Raw genomic sequence first — 25,865 nt, forward strand, 5'->3', positions numbered from 1 at the left:
CTTCGATATCTTAAAGGAAGAAAATCAATGGGTTTATGGTATCCCGCAGGCAACAACTTCAGTCTTCAAGCCTTCACCGATGTGGATCATGCAGGTTGCAAGCTCGATAGAAAAAGTACATTAGGTGGATGCCAATTCCTAGGAGGAAGACTTGTAAGCTGGTCTTGAAGAAAACAAACGTGTGTATCCCTATCTACTGTAGAAGCAAAATATGTGGCCGCAGCCAGCTGCTGTTCCCAAGTTCTTTGGATGAAGACACAATTGCTAGACTACGGGTACAGAATGCTGCGGATACCAATTTACTGTGACTTTGAAAGTGTCATAGCGATCTCTCATAATCCTATTCAGAACTCCAAGACAAAACATATTGAGTTACGGTATCATTTCATCAAAGATCATATTCTGAAAGGTAATATTGAACTCATCTTTGTTCCTACTCATGAAGAGATTGCTAATGTTTTCACAAAAGCTCTTAACTCTACAAAACTCAATGCATTCTTACAAATGTTGGGAATGATGAATCCGGACCCGCAATTATTTATGAAGTGTTAGCTATCGCATACCATCATTGGTCTCCATTGCGGTTCTAACTGAGAATTACATATGATAGATGGTTTTGGTACCGCAATCTAGGTACCGCAACCATATGTCATATGTATCTCTCATGGGTTTTAATGATCTTTTATTTCTAACCTTTGTACAAGTGTTTTCTCACAGATTCTCTATGAAATCTTTCTTTGCTCATCCGCGATGAATTTTCTCAACCGCAGTAATGACTTCATCCACAATCGTCTTAAATAAATTCCAACAAATTCATTAACTCTCGAATCTTTGTGTGCTATTTAATGATCCTTCATTAAATACAATACAAACATTCCCTTTAGAAACTATCACATTCCCTTTCTGAATAAACCCCGTATCAGACCTATTTTAGGGATGATGACAAAAAGAACGATTCCCAAATAAATCCATCCTCAACTTGTCCTTTCCTCTCCCAACCATGTCCCATCAGTTACAACTTTCTCTATCATCACCCCACGTTTATCTGACGTTTTACCATGCGTCTAATCCGCCATTAAATGCAAACCCCTTTTAAGATCTTTCAAAAATCTCTACAAAACCCGTTTCATCTTCGTGTGGATGAGATTCAATCCCAGAATCATTGATTCCCCCCAAAAACCCCATTCAACTTCTTACCCCCTTTTATCTTTTACCTAGGGTTAAAATCCTTTTACCTCCTTTATAAACCCATCTTCTTCTCTAAAATCGTTTACGCTCTCTGTTTAATTGATTATACTCTCAACTCTCCCAAACTCTCTTAAGCTCTCAAGAACTCCAATTTCTCATCTCTCAATGGCGAAATCAGGTGCATCAAAGAAGCAATCCAAGGCTTCAGGCTCCATGATTCCAACTGGTTCCACATCTCCAACGATCGCTTCAAGAAACTTCCGAGCAGTGTTTGAAGATCATCAATCGTACAATGCCACAACCAAACTAATGATCAAGTACCTCAAGAACCATATCTTGTTTGGCCCATTTGACGCATTCATTGATGTTGCTCCCGTTCCTACACTCTTCAAGTGTGCTCTTTCTGCATACAGACCACTAGAAAACCCACAAGAAGTTCATCTCAACCTCATCGATGATTCTTTGGTCATCTTGACAAAAGAGAAGTTCTTGAATTCCATTAATCTGCTAATTCATCCCTCCATCAAGATCTCCACACCATCCTTATCTGACATCACCACCGCACTCTACCAAATGGGTTATCAAAAACCGATCTGAGGGATTGGTGAGTTCAAGAAGAACCAACTGCCTGCGATTTGGTAGTTCGTATGCCACTTTGTCATCCGATGTCTGTCTGGCAGGACCATAGGCATCGACAACATGGGTTTAAAGTTGCTAGAACTGGTATGGAGCATCTTCACAGGCCATGATGTCAATTATGGCCAGATTCTTTGGGATGACTTCCTCCAATACATTCCCAAGGAGCACCCCAGAGAGAACCCAACCGAGCTCACCTTTGCTCGATTCTGGTCTCTGTGCATTTCTGATCTACATGCGTATGCTGGTATCAACATGGGCAATGACATCAACTTCTTTGTCACCAAGGATCTCAAAAGGTACAATCCCTCTTCTGATCAAACTTTATTTGGACCTATCTGCATGCTCCCCATTCACATTCTTATCTTGCTTGGTCTCGAGACTATTGATGTCTCAGATCATATAGAGGCCACGGTGGGTATTATCCCATACCCTTCTACCCTACCTCTTCCTTCTTCAACCATTCCTCCTGAGGGTACTGCAACCCCCTCTGCCACTACACTTTCTAACCTTTCTCAACGGAGAAAAACCGTGGCATCCAAAAAGAAAACTAGCACACCAAAGAAGAATGCCCCAAAACCAACCGCACCATCAAAGAAAAGAAAAACCAAACCCGCCACTCTATCGAGCAGTGATTCTAAGGAAGATAGACAACTAATAACTATCCTCAAGAAAAGAAAGACAACCGAAACCACTGGCCAAATGCATGACCGGACTGATATTGTAGCCTCTCAACAGGCTCCGGTAGTCCTTGGGATGGCCGCACATCCATTCAATACCACACTCGAATACCACTCAACATCATCATGTGATATTGTTTCATCCTCTTCATCATCCGAACGTGGAGACAGCCCCCCAGTTTTATCTCAAGTAGATAAATCTGGAAATCGCCCTAAGGTCTCCAAGGCTTTCCGGCTGCATATCTTTACTTCTGAGGAGTTAGACTCCATTCTTTTGCATGTATCCCAAACACTTCCAACACCACTCCATCCGTAGAGAATGTCTTTCACCCATGCCAGAACTGGGCCGAGGCCAGACTTGACCACGGGTCAAGGAGACCAAGGAAGCCCAAGATATCCTACTTTGTTTCCATTTCGTTTAGGTGTTTTAGGCATGGTGAGCACTAATGTGCAAGGATCCGTGAACCCAAGGGACACCTTGTTGTGAACAGAACGAATTGACGGCGAAGATTCAAGTGACTCTTGGAGTCGGTATCAGCCAACTACTGATGCCGAAATCAAGAAATATGTTGCTTTTAAAAGAGGATTCCAATCCCGCAAGGAGAAACATGTCAAACAACAACAACAGAAGGAACAAGAAATCCTGTCTGTGGCTAAGTACTGGGCAAATGCCATCAGCAATGCCCATACTGCTGCCACAATCCAAAAGGTTCAAACCTGGATGGATCAAATGGCAGACACCTTGTTAAAAGCTCAAGTTACAGTCGCAGCCGCAGCTACTTCAAAGGTTCATCCTACTCCAACTCCTGTTCCATCTCCCGCAGTCAACCCATCTCAAGACGAAGAGTCAGCCATTGAACTCAGCTCAGCACCTACCTTCGGTTTTGATGATGAAGACATCCAAGAGATCAACAAACCGAATCCTTCTGATGACGACCTTATGATGTTCGAAGAAGAAAAAGAGTCCAGCGGTTCTCAACATTCCACTTCTAAGTCCAAGGAAAAGAAGAAGAAGAAGAAGGATGCAGTCACTAGGAAGGAATTCCTCAATCTCCAAGCCAAGGTTAATCAGATTTTGGCTGCAATTAAACCCACCCAACCTCCATCTGAAGATATTCCAGGACCGCAGTCCCTAATTAAATGAGTTGAAAGACTTGAGACGAGAGAGCGTATGGCTGCTGAGCGCATCTCTCTCAAAGTCGAAATGGGGATCCGATCTCTCGATATCAACCGCAGGGCCGATCATCAAGAATTTATGGCTGCCGCGGAACGCCTCATCACTGAGGTAACCACAATCAAATAAGATCTACAAACAGCCATCACGGACCAAGCTTCTCTATCTCAAAGGGTGATAGATGAGACTCATACTGCCTATGAGTCCACTATCTCGGTTCTTCATGCAACAATCAACAGGATGCAGAAATCCCTATCCTTTAACTTCCATGGCCCTGAGATCCTCCAGCTTACCAAGGATATTCACAAACTTCTCTTCAACTCTTCCACTCCAAACAACTCTCAGCTGGCTGAGACTATGAAAGTTTACTTTGCAGAAGTCTGTGCCAAAGTAGATGGACTAAAGCAATGGCTTGAGGAAGCACCGGGGTTGCGTTCCTCAAGAAGGGGAAGTGAAGAAGAAGAAGAAGTCCACCACTCCAATGCCTCTTTCCATCAGAGTCCCCCCGTCACCACTAAAAAAATTCCAACACCCCGGCCTTCACCGCAACCATCTCAACATACTCCAACTACCCCCACTTCACCTCCTAAAAACACACCCAAAAAGCCTCAGACTCCTCCTCACTTCAAAACTTTAGAGGAGAACATGTCATCCGAAAGCTCCACAGACTCCCCTGCCACAGCTCAAAGAAAACAAGACTGGAAAGCAGCCAAGTTAGCCGAACTCATCCGGAGAGAATGCGGATTCGACACCATGATTGATGAGTCACTAATTAACTCATGGGTCAATCCACACCGCAAGCTACTGGATGGAGACTATACACCGCATCTGACATATGTTGAACCCCCTGCTGATGGATACTAGGACATTCCAATTTCACCAAATGCCAACACAATATGCTACAACCTAGAAAAGGGATGCCGTAATCTAGTTGCAAAATATTTGAAGGTAAGTGAATGACGATTCACTAATTTCCACCATGAAAAACGAAAAAGAAATTTAAGTTTTAAATCTATGAAAACTCCTAGATCCTTTGAGATTCATTGAACATTTCAATGGCATGTTTAAATCTCAATATGCCCCTCTAGTTTGTGACTGGGATGCCGAGGATCACGAAGCGGGTGTGAATAACCACGCAAACTTACATGGTGCCCTCACATGTTACAGTCACCTATTCGATGTGTCGGTAAACCACACACGCTCCACCGAACTATGACAAACATTGAGTCACCCTTTGCTACCTTTGCTTAGAACCATTTAGTGTGCCGGTTAACCACACACGCTCCACTAACGTCTTTGCAAGGGCACAAAGTGTAATTTCATGGAATTGCATCAATTCACTTTTGCCTAAGTAACTAAGATTGGGAATTTGTAAAACATTTAGTTACTTTTGTACTTCATTATACTTATAATGGAAGGTTTTGTCCTATCCTACCCGTTCGGCTAACGACCCTCCACTAGTCAAGAGTGCGGTGGGTAAGAGTGGATACCCATTTAATCTCCATTTTATAGGCAATTTCCTTAAACACTCCTTATAGACCAGCTTCGTGAATGAGGCCTACTAACGGTAAGACTGACTTTTACTCATACATATATATATTGTTAGACTTTTAATGTTATATATAGTATAGGGTGTGTTTTACACTTTTAAAATACTAGGAGGTCAAATTTAACAATTATACTTTTAATTCAATTAAATTGTAAACCTAAACTTTTATGGATTTATTAAACCTCTTTTAATTATACACCATAATTAATTAATAAAACCATAAGGGTGTGATTTGAACTTTTCAAAACAATACTAGGGTTTTAGAATTTAACATTCCTATATTAAACTTTTAATCAACTTTTAAATTCCAAAACTTGAGGGCAAGTTTTGAAACATTTCAAAACATTAGGGTTTAGAATTTAAATATTTCAAAATCAAACTTTTCAATCAAAATTTAAATTCCAAAACTTTAGGGCAAGTTTTGAAACCTTTTTCAAAACATTAGGGTTTCAACTATTTAAATTCTAAACTTTCAAGTTCTAATTTAAACTATAAAACCTAAAGGGATTAATTTGAAACTTTTCCAAACTTTGTCAAGAATATTCTAGATCACATAATTCAAATAAGGCAATTAACTATAATTGGTGGTTATCTAATTAGATCTAGTTCAAATTCTTGCAAGATAATGATCAAATAATTTCCATAACTTAACATTTATCAAATAAGATAACAATTATCTAATTAGATGAACAAAATCTTTTATTTTGACAAGGATAATCATAAGGAATCAATAAAATTCAAATTTTATTAATTTTAAACAGTTATGGAAATTATCCTAAGTCAAAATAGGCAAAAATCCCGAAACAGCCTCCTTCTGACGCTCGAACTCGCCGAGTTCCTCTAGGACTCGCCGAGTTGGAGCTATTCGCCGAGTCCACATTGGAACTCGCCGAGTTCATCAGACAGGGGGGCAAAAATCGATTTAACAGCTTGAACAAACAAACAAGGCATCAATACAATAGAAACCAATCAAGGCTCTAATACCACTGATGGGTTTTGGTCATAAGAACATCTTATGTGCTCATACAAACCCTAATGCTTGGATCTAGGTTTCTCTATTGTACATGCAAGTTATCCAAGACTATAAACCCTAGTTCTAGCATACAAGTAATCATATTAACATAAGAATGGGTTTAAGTTATTACCTTGATTGTTATATAGCAATAACAATCCCAAATCCTTCTTGTATTGACTTTAGAAAGCTTAGAGTCACAAATGTCACTCCTCTAATGGTTCACAAACACCAAGAGCAAGAGGATGAAGAAGAGAAGAGAAGGAGGCTCTCAAAAACGTGTGGAAACCCTAGAAGAAGTCTTGTCCACGTTTTTGGGCATAAGGGTTCCTTAAATAGTGAGGCTATTAGGGTTATCTAACAAGGAAACCCTAATTTGGATGCTTAAGCCCTAAGCAACCCATGGACTCCTTTCCTTAAAGGCCTTGGACGATTTCTAATGGGTTTCCCCATAGAATTCGTCCACTCCTTTAATATGGAGTCCATTAGCTCAATATTCAACTATCATATAATTGACAGTTCAAGTCCCTTAAGTTTAATTAATCTCTTTTAGTCACAAACTTAATTCTTATTAATTCTTGACTAATATTAATTAAACAATATGATTTCTCCTTTAATATATTATTCTCATAATATATTAATAAATCATATTTAATCCTTTCTCTCCATAATTCATCATATCAAGTTGCTTTGGTGAAGGCAACCTAAAAGGACCATGCACCATCGGGTCAAGTACATACCAAAATAGTTATGGACTTAGACACTAATCCAACAGTCTCCCACTTGGATAAGTCTAATAACAATTATGCGTATGACTTCAGATCCTGATCTGCAATCGTAGCTTTCCAAAGCCGCTGTCAACTCTGATCCTATCAGATACGCGTGTCCTTTAGATAAGGGATCATATGTTCCTCCATTCTAGATATCGTATGAGACATGATTTCAAATTATTCTCTCTGTACTATTTCTCGACTTCTGATTTATGACGACTGACTAATTGAACAAATCAAATTAGCCCTAGCCCGGCCGAGCATTTACGTTTGTCATCACTAAATCATCGAGGGGCCCAGAGATATCGTTTTTATCCTACTTTGAATAAAAGGAATGGATAAACTTTGATTCAATGCTCTCTTGCACTCACTCACCGAATCACACACAACAATATGTTTTATGACACCAAGTTATTGGTGCGTTTACATATTATCAATGTGCAACCGATTTGCAAGATACAACTCACACATCTCGGTTTCAAGAATATAAGATGTTATCGTCTCACCAATCACTTGTGATAACAATCCATGAAATGATCCAAGTGAGAGTGGGTTTAATCCAATGCTCAAATCATATTCATAAGCATTCATGAACGTTGCAGCAAACATTTGCTTATGTCTAATGCTCTTTAGACAATCCACACACCAATTCACGACAGTCTTCATTCATACCTACTTCCAACATATGAATGACTGTGGCCCGTTCGAATAATTTGACTGTTCTAAACCAATTAAATTATTCAGGAAGTCAAAACATGCAAAGTGAAACACAAGAATAATACTAATCCCATATGGCCTCAAACCTTTGAGTATAAATAAAACACCTTTTATTTATCACCATATCAATTACTCATTATATGTTGTTTCGGGTAATCAACTTCTTACTTGAATTATTACACTTGTCCCATGATCTTAGCATGCACACAATGTTTACCTATGGTTCTTACTTTGTGAAATAGATCAAATGAACACATTTCCAATCATACTCATTTCATAACTCCCAATCCTTTTCACAAGTGAAAGAATATCAAATTCTTGCCACTTATGGAATATGCTAGATTCTAACATTTTATGCAATGATCCTTTCGTAATGTCATAGCACAAAAGTCACAATGACTATTGCCAATGATATTACAAAGTCCTCTATCGGAGATTGTTACAAGACAATTCCTTAGATGTGATTTCTCTCACTCAAAGTACATTCCTTTGAACATCCTTTTGCATAAAATTTCTAATCTAGACATTGATTCTCAATATCCAACTCCCAATATGGAAAACTTTCCATATTTACCATATGACAACTCATTCTCAATAGAATCTTATCTATTCATAATAATTTCGATATGGTCCATCCAATACTATACTTCCAACTACTCACAAGCGACCAATCTTCGGCGAACTTTGGATTGTCCTTTGAAAGTTGTTTAATTATCTTAGTCAAAAGCGATTCTTGTCCTTTTCCCTCTAAATGCGCTAGACATTTGGAAAATTTTAGAATGTTCAAATATTATAGCATTTGCAATCAATCCTATACCCGAAGCGTATGGGACACGATGCATAATGTCTTACATAAAGATCTGATACTTTATCAATCTTCTGCCATAATATTTTATGTGCTATGTTCTCACAATTCGAACTATGAAGAGGAATGCCGTAATCATAATCCAAATTTGAGAACCCACTATGTATCCTTGACTAAATTTATTGACATTCCACAACCTAAGCCTTTAGATTTGAAATGAAGCATAATATTCTCTCCCTTAATTATAGCAAAACAACTATTCAACCCTTACAACTTTGCAATGTATGACTCTTGTTTTCTATAATTAATATTGCTAACTTGCAATACTTGCCTTAATAATCATACAATCATAACATTTATGCTCCCACCATCAAGATGATTATTATAAACATAACACTCATGCTCCCACTAGCTTTGACATGTATTTAGAAACCAGCATAACTTACAGAAAAACAATACTTATTGAATTTCTTAAGTTCATGTTTCTAATACCCAATGCTTTGATAATCTTTTATCAAGGCTTCTTAAACTTATACACCTTTGCCATAGATAGCTTACATGTGTGTCTAAACAATTGAGACTAATTGCCAAATCTCATAATTCGAATCATGGAAAGGGATACCGTAACCATAATCGAATTCGAGAATACAATTTCACAATCACTATCTTCTTAAAATCTCTATTAGTGAAAGCATTTCCTCACAGTCATTTTCATGAAGGAGGGAATCTTATGACACTTAGATTTTAATGGTGTATGTGTCCCTATCCATGTTAATTTGTCAAAACCAAAGTTTACGACAAATTCAAACTCATATGGACCTAACTTTCTTAATCTTGATTTCTTGCCTTATGGTAGCATAGCTACCCACCATGTCTTCCAAGTGGTTAAGCAGTTCACCTTTTCCTATCAATGTGTTTTTCATTGATCAAGGTCCTTGCCTTTGATGAATTCAAATGAGAACTCATAGAACTCACATGCATAATTAACTTAACTGGAACGGCACAGAAACAAAATAATGTCAACACGATAGGTTGTAAACCTCAACTCGTGTGCTAGTGATGATCGATAAGGTGTATTTTGATTTGTTCTTGAAACCTTTCAAGACCATTAAGACTCCCACTGACTCCTTGACATACAAGATTCTTTTGTCAATAAACATTTCTTGACAAATAAATATTCAAGAGTTAGTGTAGTTTTTATCAAAACACTTCATAAATTAGTCCTAGTTGATCTTTGTCTTATCCAAGACATCACAACTTTCCACATTTGATGAATGTTATAAACCTTTCTAGTACTTGTCACTCAATGTCACAATCTTAACTCTAAGACTTGCTTTGGAACGAAGTATGATTGACTTTCTGATTTTAACCATTTCTTCAATTCTTGATTCCTCTTCTTAGACATACAATTGTACTAAGACTCACTTAGAGGATTAATTGAGATATGGTTCTTAATCATTAATACCTATCATAAAGAATAAAAGGTACTCTCCCTTCTTCTTAGAATGGAGAAACTTTTACCTATCATAAAGAATAAAAGGTACTCTCCCTTCATTCTGCTATTGATCTAAACCCTTTAATCAATTCAGAATTACACTTAATCTTGTAAGTATAATCACATTTACTAAACCTTTAGTAAATCATGACGAATATCTTTATTATTCTTGTGGTGGACTTGATCAACACACAACTTTGTGTAATTGATTTCCTAGTTCTTCACTTGACACTTTGTCAATGAATTAGTCTAATTTCCAAATATGAAATTTCTCATTCATCGTGCAACCAAGTTGCATGATTCCAAGTTTTTGTCCAATTGAAACTTGGGCGATGAGAAACTTTCCCTATTCGGTAAATTTCCGACATTTTCACAAATAACATGATTAAGAATCAAATCCATTACTGCTAATAATATAAACATTCTAAAATCAATTTTTCATACACGCCATTGCAAGGATAAATAAATAATATAAAATCAAAATTTATTTTATTGCGGAAAAATTTGTCCTTACAATGCAATTCATTGAAAAACTACGCTAATACATATTTCTTAGCAATCTTATTCTAACTCTAAGTAGTAGCTTAAGAATCTAATCTTTAAGTAATGCGATCGAAATCCATTTCTTCACGATTAGATTCCGCTCACTTCTTCCCTTAAGCTTCCTCTTTTTTCTTCGATCCTACAAAACATCAATTGTAATCTTATCACATTATGTATTAAGAATCTAGAATAGGAGCTTAAAAGAGTTAGTCAGTGGATTTTACCTAAAGCAGAGCCATACGTTTTGACTCTCCCATCTCTTAGATCTCTTAGGTAAATAGGGAAGCTTCGTCTCCAATGCCCCTTCTCTTGGCAATAAAAGCAAATTGACTCTTTTGGAACAACACATGGAACTACTTCAGATATTGCCTTTCTCTTATGATCAAACTCTTCGATCATGGCATGTCTTTCATTGTCATTGCCTATATCCATAGAGGTCTGGAAGGCAGATTCACCAATCAACTTTGCTTTTCCATTGCGCCAAACCATTGCAGATTCAGCGACAATAAGCATGTAGGTGAGATCTATAAGGGTCACGTCGTGGTTCATCATATAGTACTCTCTTACGAACTCACTATACGAGTTAGGAAGTGACTGAAGAACCCAATCAACAGCCATCTCCTCACAGACAACGGATCCCATCATTCTTAACCTATTAATGTGTGACTTCATCCCTAGGACGTGTGCACACACCAACTTTCCTTATTTATGTTTACTTGCCAAAAGGGCTTGAGTGAGCTTGAACTTTTTAAGTCTTCGAATTTGTGGGTTACGGAGAATAATTGGAGGAGGTCGAGGAAGTGAAGCATGATCTCTTGTTCCGCGATCGAATCGTGGAATATCATCTTCATGCGGTATGCTTGTTCCACGGGATTTGGGAAGACCATAGTTGTCGTACTTTGACATCTACAAAACGGGAGAAAACGAATTCAAGTTAGTTGATTAATTGAGTCCTTAGTAAATCACCCAAATGAGATACTAAGGCTAGGACCCAACACAATATGCTACAACCTAGAAAAGGGATGTCGTAATCTAGTTGCAGAATATTTGAAGGTAAGTGAATGACGATTCACTAATTTCCACCATGAAAAACGAAAAAGAAATTTAAGTTTTAAATCTATGAAAACTCCTAGATCCTTTGAGATTCATTGAACATTTCAATGGCATGTTTAAATCTCGATATGCCCCTCTAGTTTGTAACTGGGATGTCGAGGATCACAAAGCGGGTGTGAATAACCATGCAAACTTACATGGTGCCCTCACATGTTACAGTCACCTATTCGATGTGCCGGTAAACCACACACGCTCCACCGAACTATGACAAACATTGAGTCACCCTTTGCTACCTTTGCTTAGAACCATTTAGTGTGCCGGTTAACCACACACGCTCCACTAACGTCTTTGCAAGGGCACAAAGTGTAATTTCATGGAATTGCATCAATTCACTTTTGCCTAAGTAACTAAGATTGGGAATTTGTAAAACATTTAGTTACTTTTGTACTTCATTATACTTATAATGGAAGGTTTTGTCCTATCCTACCCGTTCGGCTAACGACCCTCCACTAGTCAAGAGTGCGGTGGGTAAGAGTGGATACCCATTATACTTATAAAAGTGACCCTCTTGAACTCAACTACCGCAACCTTCTCTTTACTACCGCAACGGTTTAGCACCCGGAGTCAATTCTACAACTGTAACCGCAACCAGTCCTTTTTGCTACCGCAGTCTACTAGATTACTTTTACTTGTCTTTTATGTAATTCACTCTATTATCCAGTTTGCCTTGCACGGCGGCTTATAGAGTCTTAGTCTAGTTCAGACTCTCTATAAATAGAGACTCATTCTCTTGTATCGAATACACTTCTTACTACTTACTGATAACTTATAAACTTATTCTGAATATATATCTCTAAGTTATTCATTTCTCTATCTTTTACTCTTCTTACTCTCAACTATTACTTAAACATATCTGAATATAACCTCTCTCCGGAGCCAGTCTGTAAGACTTAATCACTAAGTTTGATCTTCCTTATTAACTTGGAGTGAATGCATTCCTTGTTACGAATCAGCTTAAGTGTATTCTTGATATAACATTGTTGTCATTTATATTTCTTTACTTTCCGTAACTAACCATCTAACAATCTAACTATATTATTGTTGAGCTTTTAGATCCTTTGAGATTAACTCTATTCCGCAATATACTTGTTCTAACGTTTGTACAAGTGTGTCTCCAAGTTTTTCTCTCAACAGTTTTAATTCAAGTATTAAGTTGATTATTTGAAGCATTATGTAATGAATAATGTGTAATCAATACGGTGATAAATAAAATGTGTTTTATTTATATTCATAAGTTTTGAGACCATATTGGATTCGATTATTCTTGTGTTTCACTTTGCATGTTTTGACTTCCAGAATAACTAGGTTATTCAAACTATTCACAGTCAATCATACTTTGGAAGTAGGTATTGAGGCAAGACTGTCATGAAAGGTCTGTAGTTTTTCTGGGGGAAAGTGGCTGCAGTGTTCGTGAGTGCTCCTAGAATGAGATTCGAGTATTGGATTCAACCCACGCTCATTTGACTCTCTTCAAGTATTTTATCACGAGTGAATCATTAGACGATAATATCTTATATTCTTCAAACGGAGACATGTGAGTTGTAGTTGCGCATCAATTGCACATTGACATATGTAAACGCAACCTGTAACTTGGTTGTTATAAAACATATCGTTGTGTGTAATTTGAAGAGTATATACAAGGGAACACTTGGGTCAAATTTTATCCATTCCTTTTACCCTTGGAGGGATAAAAGCGATATCTTTGGGCCCCTGGATGATTTAGTGATGACACCCCTAAGTGCTTGGCCAAACCTCGACTGATTTGATTTGTTCAATTAGTCATTCATCATAAATCGGAAATCGGGAAACAACAAATGGACAGAGAGAATGATTATAATCCATGTCTCAGTCCATATGATATCTAGAATGGAGGAATATATGATCTCTTATATAATGGCCACATCATTTGACTAGGTCAGAGTTCGACAACGACTTTAAGAGCTATGATTGCTAGTCAGGATCTTGGAGTCATACTTGAATAATAGTTTTAGACTTATCCAAGTGGAAGACTGTTGGATTAGATGTCTAAGCACGTAACTATTATTGGTATGTACTCAACCCGAGAGTAGCATGGTCCATTTGGGTTGCATGACATCGGAAAAATTAGATAGACTCTTGAATCACGAGGGACCGAAAGAGAATTCGAATCACGAGGGACCAAAATGCTTGGGGGATAAGAAGAGAAAGACTCTTGAATTAAGAGAATGGTGCAAGAAATATAAGAGAAGTCGAATGGTGCAAGAAATATAGGAGTCATACCTCAATTAGATAGACTCTTGAATCACGAGGGACCGAAAGAGAAGTCGAATCACGAGGGATCGAAATGCTTGGGGATAAGAAGAGAAAGACTCTTGAATCAAGAGAATGGTGCAAGAAATATAGGAGCCTAGAGCCTCTTATTTATATTAATTGAATTTTCAAAAACTATCATCTATAGTTACTTAAACGACCTTATAACCATTTAAACGACTAAACACCATTTATAATATTATTATAAATAGATTTAATGATATTTGTACTAAACTAATGTCTAAAGCACTTAACACTAGTCTTATAACGACCGCATCGTCAATACCTTCTAATGATATATATATATATATATATATATATATATATATATATATATATATATATATATATATATATATATATATATATATGATTTACACTTTATTTTAATATGTAAATATGTTATTATAAATTATAAATCGTTCATACGTACTCCATTTTTGACGTTCTTTATATCCACGCGTAGCAATCAGTGAGATCTACAACTTCTGTTTATACTCCGTTGGCTAATTTTGAATTTATTTTTCGTCCATATTTTTATAAAATTTTAATGATTTTGCTAAAATCATAATTCTCTCGTAGACCTGACAATTCTATACAAGAATACACGAATCTGTGAGAGACACGACACGACACGAATACACAACACGTATATATCTTGAAAATTGAGATAAACGTATTTCTCATCGTGTAATCCTATCGTGTCAAATTCGTGGCTAACATATTTTCATGACACGGATACACGAATTGTCAGGTCTACTCTCTCGTACAGACTACGTTTTTGACATTCTTTTTTCTCAAAATTCTTATTTTAAAGAGTACTACGATTTTCTTTTTGTTGGTTTTAGCTAAAAGTGAACAATTCTCTTTGTATCTTTTTACGTCATACATTCATTGTGCGCATCCGACTTTTATATCTTATAAATATCATATCTAATTCATAAGGAGTCGGATTTCTACAAAATTTATATTTTTGGGATCGGGAAGACGTGTACTTTCTATATATATATATATATATATATATATATATATATATATATATATATATATATATATATATATATATATATATATTGGCACACTTATTTTTACTATTTACGGACGATTCGACTGATTTTTCTTATTTTATTATATTATAATAATCATGAAACAAATAATATTCATATAATGCTTCTTTATTACGTCAAATAGGCTACAATTGTTGACCCTAACTATTATTCTTGTTAAGATGATATCCTAGATAATCTTCTATAAAAAATCATTTTTAACGTTTATTATATTTTAACTGACTAACCCGAATCTACGGGTGTTACATCTTTGTTCGTCTCTCCCCATTTTGAGTAGACTTGATGTTCATGATTATATGACTGTACGTTCATTTCTTTGTGGAACCTAGCTCTAACGCGCATAAAAAACGATCATGTTTTTGGTCCCCTCCTGTCTTCGCCTACTCTAAAACGTCAATCCATGATTATGATATACTAACACCTCTTGAGGTTCCCACATTTTAGATTCCGCCTTCTCTTTTCTTTTATTTCTTGGTTGAGAGGTTTGAGTTTGTGGAACAAATTTTGGTTCGAATTCGGAAATGGGTGTTTGTGGTTGTGATTGTGTTTATGGAACAAACTCAGATTGAGAATCAAAATCAAAATGATCAAAATCAGGGTCAAATTGTGGTTGCATTTGTGGAAATGGTTGCGTAGGGCGTTGTGGTTGTTGGATATGTTGCAGAAAATAGGGAAGCATACCCCCGTAGTGGTAGAAAGGAGGTGAATAAACCGGTTGATCGAGTGAAGGTATTGGAGTTGTGGTTTTTCTAGTGAATGTTTTTTGGTTGGTGAGATTTTTGGTGGATGAAATTTTTTTAGATTTTAAAATAAAGAAGATGGTAAAAAAATAAAGTGTTTGAGAGTGATTTTGGTTAATATGATAAGGTATTTATATTGTTAGTAAAAAAAACATTTTTTTGAATTTTGACCGTTTGCAAACGGTAGAAATATTGACAAATCAAAGAAGTCTGAGAAACGCTCCCTCCGAAAGTCGTAGTGCGGCCTCAACTGCACCTATACCGCCCCCAGAGGGGCGGTGTTTGTGCTTACGTGTCAAAAAGACTACGACCTCAGCCGCAGCCACTCCGCCTGATCTTATGTAGTTGTCTATATATCATTGAATATAGTGTCTTTTATCTATTTAGGCACGTACAAGACAACTCTCCATACTTGAAATCTTTACAAGAGTAAACTCTTTCTTTGGAACCATAAATCTATATTGGACGTTATGTTGACTTTTGTCATATTGACTTTTTGTTATATGATGGGTCTGTTAGAGTTAGTTACTCAGGGTTGTTAGAAGATGGTTTAATCACAGTTAATTAACTTAACTAGCGTTAGTTAGTTGTTAGATGATGAGTTAGTAGTTAGTTAAATCTTTCTTGTATATAAGTCTTGTACTCTGTATTCATTGAAAAAGTAATTCAATACATTGAACATTTTGGTTCTTCTCTCTTGTTTTACTCTGATAATATGGTATCAGAGCACTTTTCCTCTTTGCTTCCGCATTCATCATATCAATGATTCTTAATCATTGATTCTTCAATCTGGTGATTCATACTCTGTTTTTCATCTCTTTTCTTGTGATTTTTGAGATTTGATCATGTCTGATCCAAATCCTTTGGTTTCTACACCTAGTTCTTCACAGAGTGGTGATGGATCATCTGATGATCCGTATTACATTCATCATTCTGATAACCCTGGTGCATTGCTTGTTAATCAAGTTCTCACAGGGGACAATTACGCCTCTTGGTCACGATCGATGACAATTGCTTTATCTGTGAAGAACAAACTTGATTTTGTTACCAGAGATCTACCACGACATTTGCCTACTGAAGTTAATCGCTTAAAGTCATGGAATCGAAATAACAACATTGTTATTTCCTGGATCTTGAATTCAATATCAAAAGAGATCTATGCTTCTGTCATATATTTGACTACTGCTTCTGCTATCTGGAAGGAACTCAAGGAACGTTTTCAGCAAAGCAATGGTCCACGTATTTTTCAAATTAAGCGTGATCTGATGAATCTCAATCAAGGAGATGATTCAGTAAGCACTTATTTCACTAAATTGAAGGTTCTATGGGAAGAATTGTCTAATTTTGAAGTTCATTGCACCTGTGGTTTGTATACTTGTGGAGGAGCGAAGGATATCGAACACACTGTGATGTTCTTGATGGGATTACATGAGAAGTATGCTCAGATTAGGGGACAAATTCTCCTAATGGATCCAATTCCTGCTGTTAATCGGATTTTTTCTCTATTAATTCAGGAAGAGCGTCAAAGAGAGATAAGTATTGCTTCCATCAATAATTCTCCCCTTGCTTTCAATGTTCAAAGTAACTCAAATTCAAATCAAAGGTTTAAATCCTTTTCAAAGAATCGATCATCTCCAGTTTGTTCTCGTTGCAAAAGATCTGGTCACACTGTTGACAGATGTTATAAACTCCATGGTTTTCGACCTGGTTATCGTTCTAATCAAGGCAATCCACGTGCTAATGATGTTTCTGATCAAGCTTTTGTTCCAGTCAACAATGTCAAGGAGGATAATACAAGTGATTCCATTACTAATCTTACCACACAACAATGTCAACAATTAATAGCAGTTCTTACAGGTCAACTTGCTTCTATTAACTCTGTTACTGCTGCTGATGATAAAGAATCAGGTACTCATTATGTTTTTACTTGTGAGTCTGGAAATTACCAATCTAACATTTGGATTTTAGATATCGGAGCAACTAGACATGTGTGTAATAATAAAAAGGTTTTCATAAACCTCAAACGAATCTTTGGAACCAAAGTTCGTTTACCAAATCATATGCTCATACAAGTAGAATATATGGGAAATATTAAGATCAATGAGCATATTGTTCTTCAAAATGTTTTATATGTTCCTCAATTTGAGTTGAACTTGATCTTTGTGTCCATGTTAGTTGAAAACAAGATGATTAAAGCATCATTCTATCACAATCGTGCTATTGTGAAACAGATTTCAACCAAGAAGCAGATTGGCACTGCTAGGGTTGAAAGTGGACTCTATTTGCTTGAAGATATGATTGAAGAAGTTGTTGTTCATGCTGTGTCTCTTCAACATTGGCATCAAAGACTTGGCCATCCTGCAAATGAGAAACTCAAGTTCATTGATAGTTGTTTGTTTTCTAATAAAGATTTGAATAAACATGTTTGTACTGTGTGTCCTTTGGCTAAACAAAAGAGATTGAAATTTGTCTCTTTTAATCATGTGGCTGATAAACCTTTTGATCTAATTCACTGTGATATATGGGGTTCTTATCATGTATCTGATTATAAAGGTTTCAAATATTTTGCTACAATTGTGGATGATTGTACAAGATTCACGTGGACATACTTTCTTAAGCATAAATCTGAAGTACAAGGAATTATTCCAAAGTTTTTTGAAATGGTGTCAACACAGTTTAATAGCAAAATCAAAGTGTTCAGATCTGATAATGCTAAAGAATTAGCATTCACAGAATTTTTCAACAATGAAGGAGTCATTCATCAATTTTCATGTGTTGAGAGGCCTCAACAGAACTCGATAGTGGAAAGAAAACATCAGCATCTTCTTAATGTTGCTAGAGCTCTTTTCTTTCAATCTAAAGTTCCTACTTCTTTTTGGTCTGAATGTGTTTCTTGTGCCACTTTTCTCATTAATCGAACACCATCTAAACTTCTCAAATTCCTTACTCCGTATGAGAAATTACATAAATGCCCTCCTGATTTTTCAAGGTTTAGATCTTTTGGTTGTTTGGCTTTTGCTTCAATGTTACCTAGTTCCAGAAATAAATTCACACCAAGGGCAAGATGTTGTGTCTTTATTGGTTATCCTATGGGCATGAAGGCTTATAAGTTTATGGATATTGAAACAAAAGAAATTTTTGTTTCCAGAGATGTTACATTCCAGGAGGATATTTTTCCTTTTACATATTCATCAAAGAATCTTTCTCACAATCCTTTTGATTCCATAGTTATTCCCAATTCCTATAATATAGATGATTCTTTTCAAACAGATCAGGATTCTTCTAGTTCTTCTCCTGTTTCTTCCTTACATCCACATCCTCAATCATTTTCACCTAATTCATCATCACAATCTTCTGAGCCATCACAACAGCCTACAAAACCAATTCGGGCACGTAGACCACCATCTTACCTACAAGATTATCATTGCAATCTTATCAATAACATCATTGTGGAAAATAGACCAAAATACCCTTTATCGGATGTTGTGTCTTATTCCAATTTATCATCACAATACAAGGCTTACACTCTTGCCATCTCTTCAGAAATTGAGCCCAAGAATTACAAAGAAGCTTCTCAATCTTCTGCATGGGTTAAAGCTATGCATGAAGAGTTGCAAGCATTAGAAGCCAATTACACCTAGACCGTTGTTCCCTTACCCTTTGACAGAAAACCACTAGGCTCAAAGTGGGTTTATAAAATCAAAAAGAAGTCAAATGGCACTATTGAGAGATATAAGGCCCGCTTGGTTGCCAAAGGGTTCAATCAGCAAGAAGGTATTGATTTTTTGGACACATTTCCCCTGTGGAAAAAATGGTTACTGTCAAGAGCTTATTAACTTTAGCTACTCAAAATTCATGGCCTCTTATTCAATTAGATGTGAATAATGCTTTCTTGAATGGCGATTTAGATGAAGAGGTTTATATGCAATTGCCCCAAGGCTACACTCCTTCAGCCATTCATTCAGCCAACAATACTTTGGTTTGTAAACTACATAAATCTTCGTATGGCTTAAGACAAGCTTCTCGCCAATGGTACTCAAAGTTTTCTTCTTTCTTAATTTCTCAAGGATTTATCCAATCAAAAGCAGATTATTCCCTTTTTTATAAAGGAGTTGGCAAAAATTATGTGGCCTTATTAGTCTATGTTGATGACATAGTCTTAACTGGAGCTTCTATATCTGAAATTAATGCCATTAAAGAAAGCTTAAGCAACACATTTAAGTTGAAAGACTTGGGCAAACTTCAACATTTTTTGGGATTGGAAATTGCAAGGTCTGCACAAGGGATTTTTCTTTCACAAAGACAATATGCTTTGAAGTTACTTGAAGATACAGATAAATTGGCAGCTAAACCAGTTCAATACCCAATGGAGCCTGCTTGCAAAACTTCTAATTTTGAGGGACTTCCATTACAAGATCCTGCTTCTTATAGACGTTTGATTGGTCGTTTAATGTATCTAACTATTACACGTCCGGATATCACCTATGTTGTAAATCGGTTAAGTCAATTTGTTACAAATCCTAAAGTTCCTCATATGTAGGCTGCAACTCATCTTCTCAAGTATTTGAAGTTGAATCCTGGGCAAGGATTATTTCTTTCTTCAAATAGCTCCTTGAAGATTCGTGCTTTTTCTGTTTCTGATTGGGCAGGATGTTCAGACACTCGAAGGTCCATGACTGGTTTTTGTGTTTTCATTGGTGATTCCATGGTTTCTTGGAAGACAAAGAAACAAACAATTGTGTCCAGATCATCAACAGAAGCAGAGTATCGGGCCCTTGCTGTTACTACAACTGAAATCGTTTGGCTTCATCATTTACTCACTAATTTTAGGGTGTACCAACATGACCCAACTGCCATCTTTTGTGACAATGAATCTGCAATTCAGTTAGCTCTTAATCCCACCTTCGATGAACGAACTAAACATATAGAAATAGATTGTCACTTCATTCGTGACAAGATTCTTGATAAAACAGTGAAACTCTTACCTATTCGAACAACTCATCAACTTGCAGACATATTTACCAAGCCCTTGCCACGTCATAAGATGATTCCAATTATGTCCAAGATGGCTCTGCACAACATTTTCCAGAGCTCATCTTGAGGGGGGGGGGGGGGGGGGGGGGGGGGGGGGTATTGGACGTTATGTTGACTTTTGTCATATTGACTTTTTGTTATATGATGGGTCTGTTAGAGTTAGTTACTCAGGGCTGTTAGAAGATGGTTTAATCACAGTTAATTAACTTAACTAGCATTAGTTAGTTGTTAGATGATGAGTTAGTAGTTAGTTAAGTCTTTCTTGTATATAAGTCTTGTACTCTGTATTCATTGAAAAAGTAATTCAATACATTGAACATTTTGGTTCTTCTCTCTTGTTTTACTCTGATAATAATCTATTTTGCTTTTAAATTATTCCTTCAACTTAAAGAAGAAATGACATAGTTAACTACCCAAGTTTTTGTATCAGTTATCATACATATCTCGTCCATTAGTGAGTCTTTTTTCTTAGTAAATCAGGTCATGAGGGTTGGTATGACAACCCATCAATCCAAAATAAAACGTCGTTATTTGGTAACTACAAATATACAATTTAGGACCGTATAAGAGGGTATGAAAGCATGTCGATGGTTCGGAGCCTTTAAAATTTTGAGAACCTTTTTTATGTATTTATTTATATTGTTTTAAAAATTAAAAAAAATAAAAAAAATAAAAAAAAAAAAAAAAAAAAACTTTTGGTATTAAGTTGTATTGATTTTTTTTTTGTTCAGGTCTCAAATCGGCTTGAGTAAATCCTAATACAAAGTGGTTTGTAGTTATGGGTTATTAGTTTGTAATTAAGTGGGGTATTACATTCAACTCCAGTGTGGATCGAAAGTGTAAATAGAAGGCTAATAGGGAGTAGGGAGTAGGGACCCTGACCACACATGGACATGGTTCAATTGGTGTGAAGTGTGAACCACCCCTTCGTTGATTCATTTATATAGGGCCTTTTGTCATCGCCCTTCTTGCTATTTGGCTGGCTGTAAACGTCAACCACTCAAACAATTCTCTTCGTATTTGAAATTAATAATACCAACAAACAATGTCCATTTCACGTAAAATACGTCGGCTGGTAAAGTCCAGATTAATATGTATGATTTCACATATAATGTCGAAAACTGTTAAATAATTTTATAAGCATTGCTTCGTTTCATAAGAAATACGATATTTGATTCACTTAATTTAATAGGATATTTTATCCACTTGTTGAATATCTAGACCAATTTGAACAGCAAGCAGACAAAGATCTTATGCATCAATAAAAATGTCATCAACCTTTTGTTTGCCCATTTTCTTTGAGAAATGGGTTGGGTCGCCGGTGACTCGATTTGGGTTGACCCACCAAAAATATTTGTCCATTTTTTTTAATTGTATAATTAATTGGTTATTAGACATGCTTACGAATATTGTACAGTTATAGAATAATTTAATTTTATAAAATGGTGTAACTTTTTTTGAACATTTAGCACACTTTGGGCCTCATCAACTTGTGTTACTTGTTGGACAGTGTACGTTACACACACTATTTTAATCACGCACATATGATCCATTCTGGTTGGAAATTACAAGCTTTATGGTTCTATGGTTCGATTTAAAAGGAACAATCAAACGTGTACTCAACATGTGCTTGGTGAGCTTCTTGTTGAGAAAGTCATGAAGCAAGCTGTTCAGACAACCGTGGAACCGAGCAACCTGTATAGCTCCGGTATTAGAAAGGATACTATGGTTACTGGGACTGAGGATATGAGAGATATGACTACCAATCAATCTTATCCACTTAAGTTTGCACCAATGGTGGTCAAATTACAAATTACGTGAGGAAAAAATATTGGAACCAAACATGAGGTTGTTGCCGCTCTTGTTGCTTCTTCGAGGGTCACTTCGCTAAGAATGAAGACAAGGAACTAAAGGATGCTTTAATGCTTCCCGGTTCAACTCAAATATTGAAAAAGGCAATTGTTAACTCGATTGGGAATTGAGTCATCTTACGAGTACTATGGTGTCATTAAATTTTAGAAACAAAGAACCTTTTGAGTTTTCAATGGTAGATGAGATTTATCATACGATTGAAGTGGTATATAAGCTATAATATGAACGTTTTTTAGAAAGACATCAAGCCTATAATCAATCTGATTGGAGTCGTGTGAATCCTCGATGAATATGCTCTCTATGAATATTTGTGAGTGGGTGTGTTGATAAATATAGGTAGGTAATGCACTTTTTCTTTAGTGTAATGTCCTAATTTTCAGAATAAAATTTTCATTTTTAAAATGTAATAAACACCTATTTTTGTAAAGATACATCTGAGTCAAAACCATTTGTTCATAAACCATAATTCAAAAAAGAGTTATAAGGAAAACAATGTGGAATCTCGAATCATAAAACCGTTGATGTGTGTGTACATTCCTGCCTTCGCGATCAAATAAGTACCTACAAAACATTTAAATCCATAATTGTAAGCCTAAGCTTAATGAGTTTTCCAAAATACACCACACAATAATACACATACAATGCATGCACATAAGGCTTACAACACAAGGCTGGACCGCCATCTGGAGCCTACAACATCCAAGTTGGGTCATTCGCCTTGGGCCTACAATATAAACTGGATCGCCCGGGTATCTTGGCCTACAACACAAAGTAGTATCGCCTCAATCCAACCACAATATTTCGACATATGCAAATAACAATGACAAAAAAAACACAGGTAATTATAACAGATATATCAGTCTAATATGAAACGTCGCAAAATATAAGGTAAATTTTTCATTTTTAAATCAATCAAATCATTCATTCATTACTTCCAAATATATCTAGAGTATTTAAAGGTGTTTCAAAATAACATCAGAGTAATAAGAAAATCATAAATACTGATGTGATCATGTCGGACCATTCCTTTTGAAACTGGAAGTACCTGAAACATTTAAACATAAAACCGTAAGTACAAAACTTAGTGAGTTTCCCAAAATACCACATATCATTAATCCCAACACTAGGGGTATATTTCAACGCAGGTGAATATTATGATCCAACCACAGTTTTACAATCACTTCTATTGCTACAACCAAGCTGCAGTCTTTCATGCCATGATCCAACCATGGTCTTCCATACAAGTGTTGTGATCCAACCATATTATTGTTGGATTAGTGTCTAAGTCCATAACTATTTTGGTATGTACTTGACCCGATGGTGCATGGTCCTTTTGGGTTGCCTTCACCAAAGCAACTTGATATGATGAATTATGGAGAGAGAGAGAGGATTAATTATGGTTTATCAATATATTATGAGAATGATATATTAAAGGAGAAATCATATTGTTTAATTAATATTAGTCAATAATTAATTAAGAATTAATTTTGTGGCTAAAAGATATTAATTAAACTTAAGAGACTAGAACTGTCAATTGTGTGATAGTTGAATATTGGGCTAATGGACTCCATAGAGGATGGAGTGGACAAATTCTATGGGAAAACCCATTAAAAATCGTCCAAGGCCTCTAAGGAGGGAGTCCATGGGCTGTTTAGGGCCTAAGCAGTCAAATTAGGGTTTCCTTGTTAGATAACCCTAATAGCCTCACTATTTAAGGATCCCTAGGGCACCAAAAACGTGGCTAAGAGTTTCCTTAGGGTTCCTACATGTTTTTGGGTGCTTCCTTTCTTCTCATTCTTCATCCTCTTGCTCTTGGTGTTTGTTAGCCATTAGAGGAGTGACACTTGTGACTCTAAGCTTTTTAAAGCCATTACAAGGAGGATTTGAGATTATTATTGCTATATAACAATCAAGGTAAGATCTAAACCCTATTATTATGTTAATATTGATTATCACATGCTAGATCTAGGGTTTAAAGTCTTGGATGAATGCATGTACAATAGAGAAACCTAGATCCAAGCATTAAGGTTTGCATGAGCACATATGATGTTCTTATGACCAAAAACCATCAGTGGTATCAGAGACATGATTGGTTTCTATTGTATTGATGCCTTGTTTATTTATTCAAGCCTTAAAATCGTTTTTTTTGTGCCCCTGACTGATGAACTCGGCGAGTCCCATTGTGGACTCGGCGAGTTCAAGCGTCAGTTAGAGCTGATTTCGGGATATCTTGCTGTTTTTCTTGAGGATACTTGCCTTAATTGCTTTGGGTCATTAATATCAGAATTTAATTATATATTTGAGTATATCCTTGACCAAACAAAAGATCATTACCATTTGATTGAATGATAATTTCCTTATATGATAATAATTGATTATTTGAATTAAATTGGTAAACTGTCTTGCAAGTAATATTGAACAGGTCAAATTTAGATAATCATTAAATTAATTGTTTAATTTAAATTATTTGCTATTTGATCCTTTATGTTTTAAAAAGTTTCAAAACTTGCCCTCAATTTTTGGAATTTAAATTTTTGATTAAAAGGTTTGATTTTGAAATATTTAAATTCTAAACCCTAATGATTTGAAATGTTTCAAAACTTGCCCTCATGTTTTGGAATTTAAATTCTAATTAAAAAGTTTAATTTTAAAATGTTAAGTTCTAAAACCCTAAGTTTTGAAAAACTTCAAATTGCACCCTTATGGTTTTATTAAATTAATTAAGTGTATAATTAAAAGAGAGTTAATAAATCCATAGTAATATGGTTTACATTTAATTAAATTAAAAGTATAATTTATTAAATTAGACCACCTAGTATTTTAAAAGTGTAAAATACACCCTTATACTATATATAACATTAAAAGTTAAATATTATACATGTATAACTTAAACTGCTAGTCTTGTCGTTAGTAGGCCTCATTCACGAAGCTGGTCTATAAGGGGTGTTTAAGGAAATTGCCTATAAAATGGCGATTGAATGGGTATCCACTCTTACCCACCGCACTCTTGACTAGTGGAGGGTCGTTAGTCGAACGGGTAGGATAGGGCAAACTCTTCCCATTAAAAGTATAATGAAGTATAAAGTAACTAAATGTTTTATACAAAATTCCCAATCTTAGTTACTTTAGGCAAAAGTGAATTTGATGCAATTCCATGAAATTACACTTTGTACCCTTGTGA

At 35.9% G+C, this 25,865-nt stretch overlaps 1 protein-coding gene across 1 annotated transcript; it reads left to right on the top strand.

The window, feature by feature from the left end:
- Nucleotides 1-19,589: 19,589 nt before the first annotated feature.
- Nucleotides 19,590-20,879, top strand: LOC111883564 (uncharacterized mitochondrial protein AtMg00810-like). Its single transcript, XM_023879885.2, has 2 exons — nt 19,590-20,267; nt 20,319-20,879. The coding sequence occupies exons 1-2, from the start codon at nt 19,590-19,592 to the stop codon at nt 20,877-20,879; spliced, it is 1,239 nt and encodes a 412-aa protein (XP_023735653.2).
- The last annotated feature ends 4,986 nt before the right edge of the window (nt 20,880-25,865 follow it).

The sequence above is a fragment of the Lactuca sativa genome, chromosome 5 (assembly GCF_002870075.4).
Source record: "Lactuca sativa cultivar Salinas chromosome 5, Lsat_Salinas_v11, whole genome shotgun sequence".
Lineage (NCBI taxonomy): Eukaryota > Viridiplantae > Streptophyta > Magnoliopsida > Asterales > Asteraceae > Lactuca > Lactuca sativa.

Excerpts from the sequence above, each read along its gene's own strand:
- LOC111883564 (XM_023879885.2), top strand. The coding sequence starts at position 19,590 with ATGGTTACTGTCAAGAGCTTATTAACTTTAGCTACTCAAAATTCATGG. Across the intron at positions 20,268-20,318 it reads GTCCGGATATCACCTATGTT|GCTGCAACTCATCTTCTCAA; the intron begins GTAAATCGGTTA and ends CCTCATATGTAG.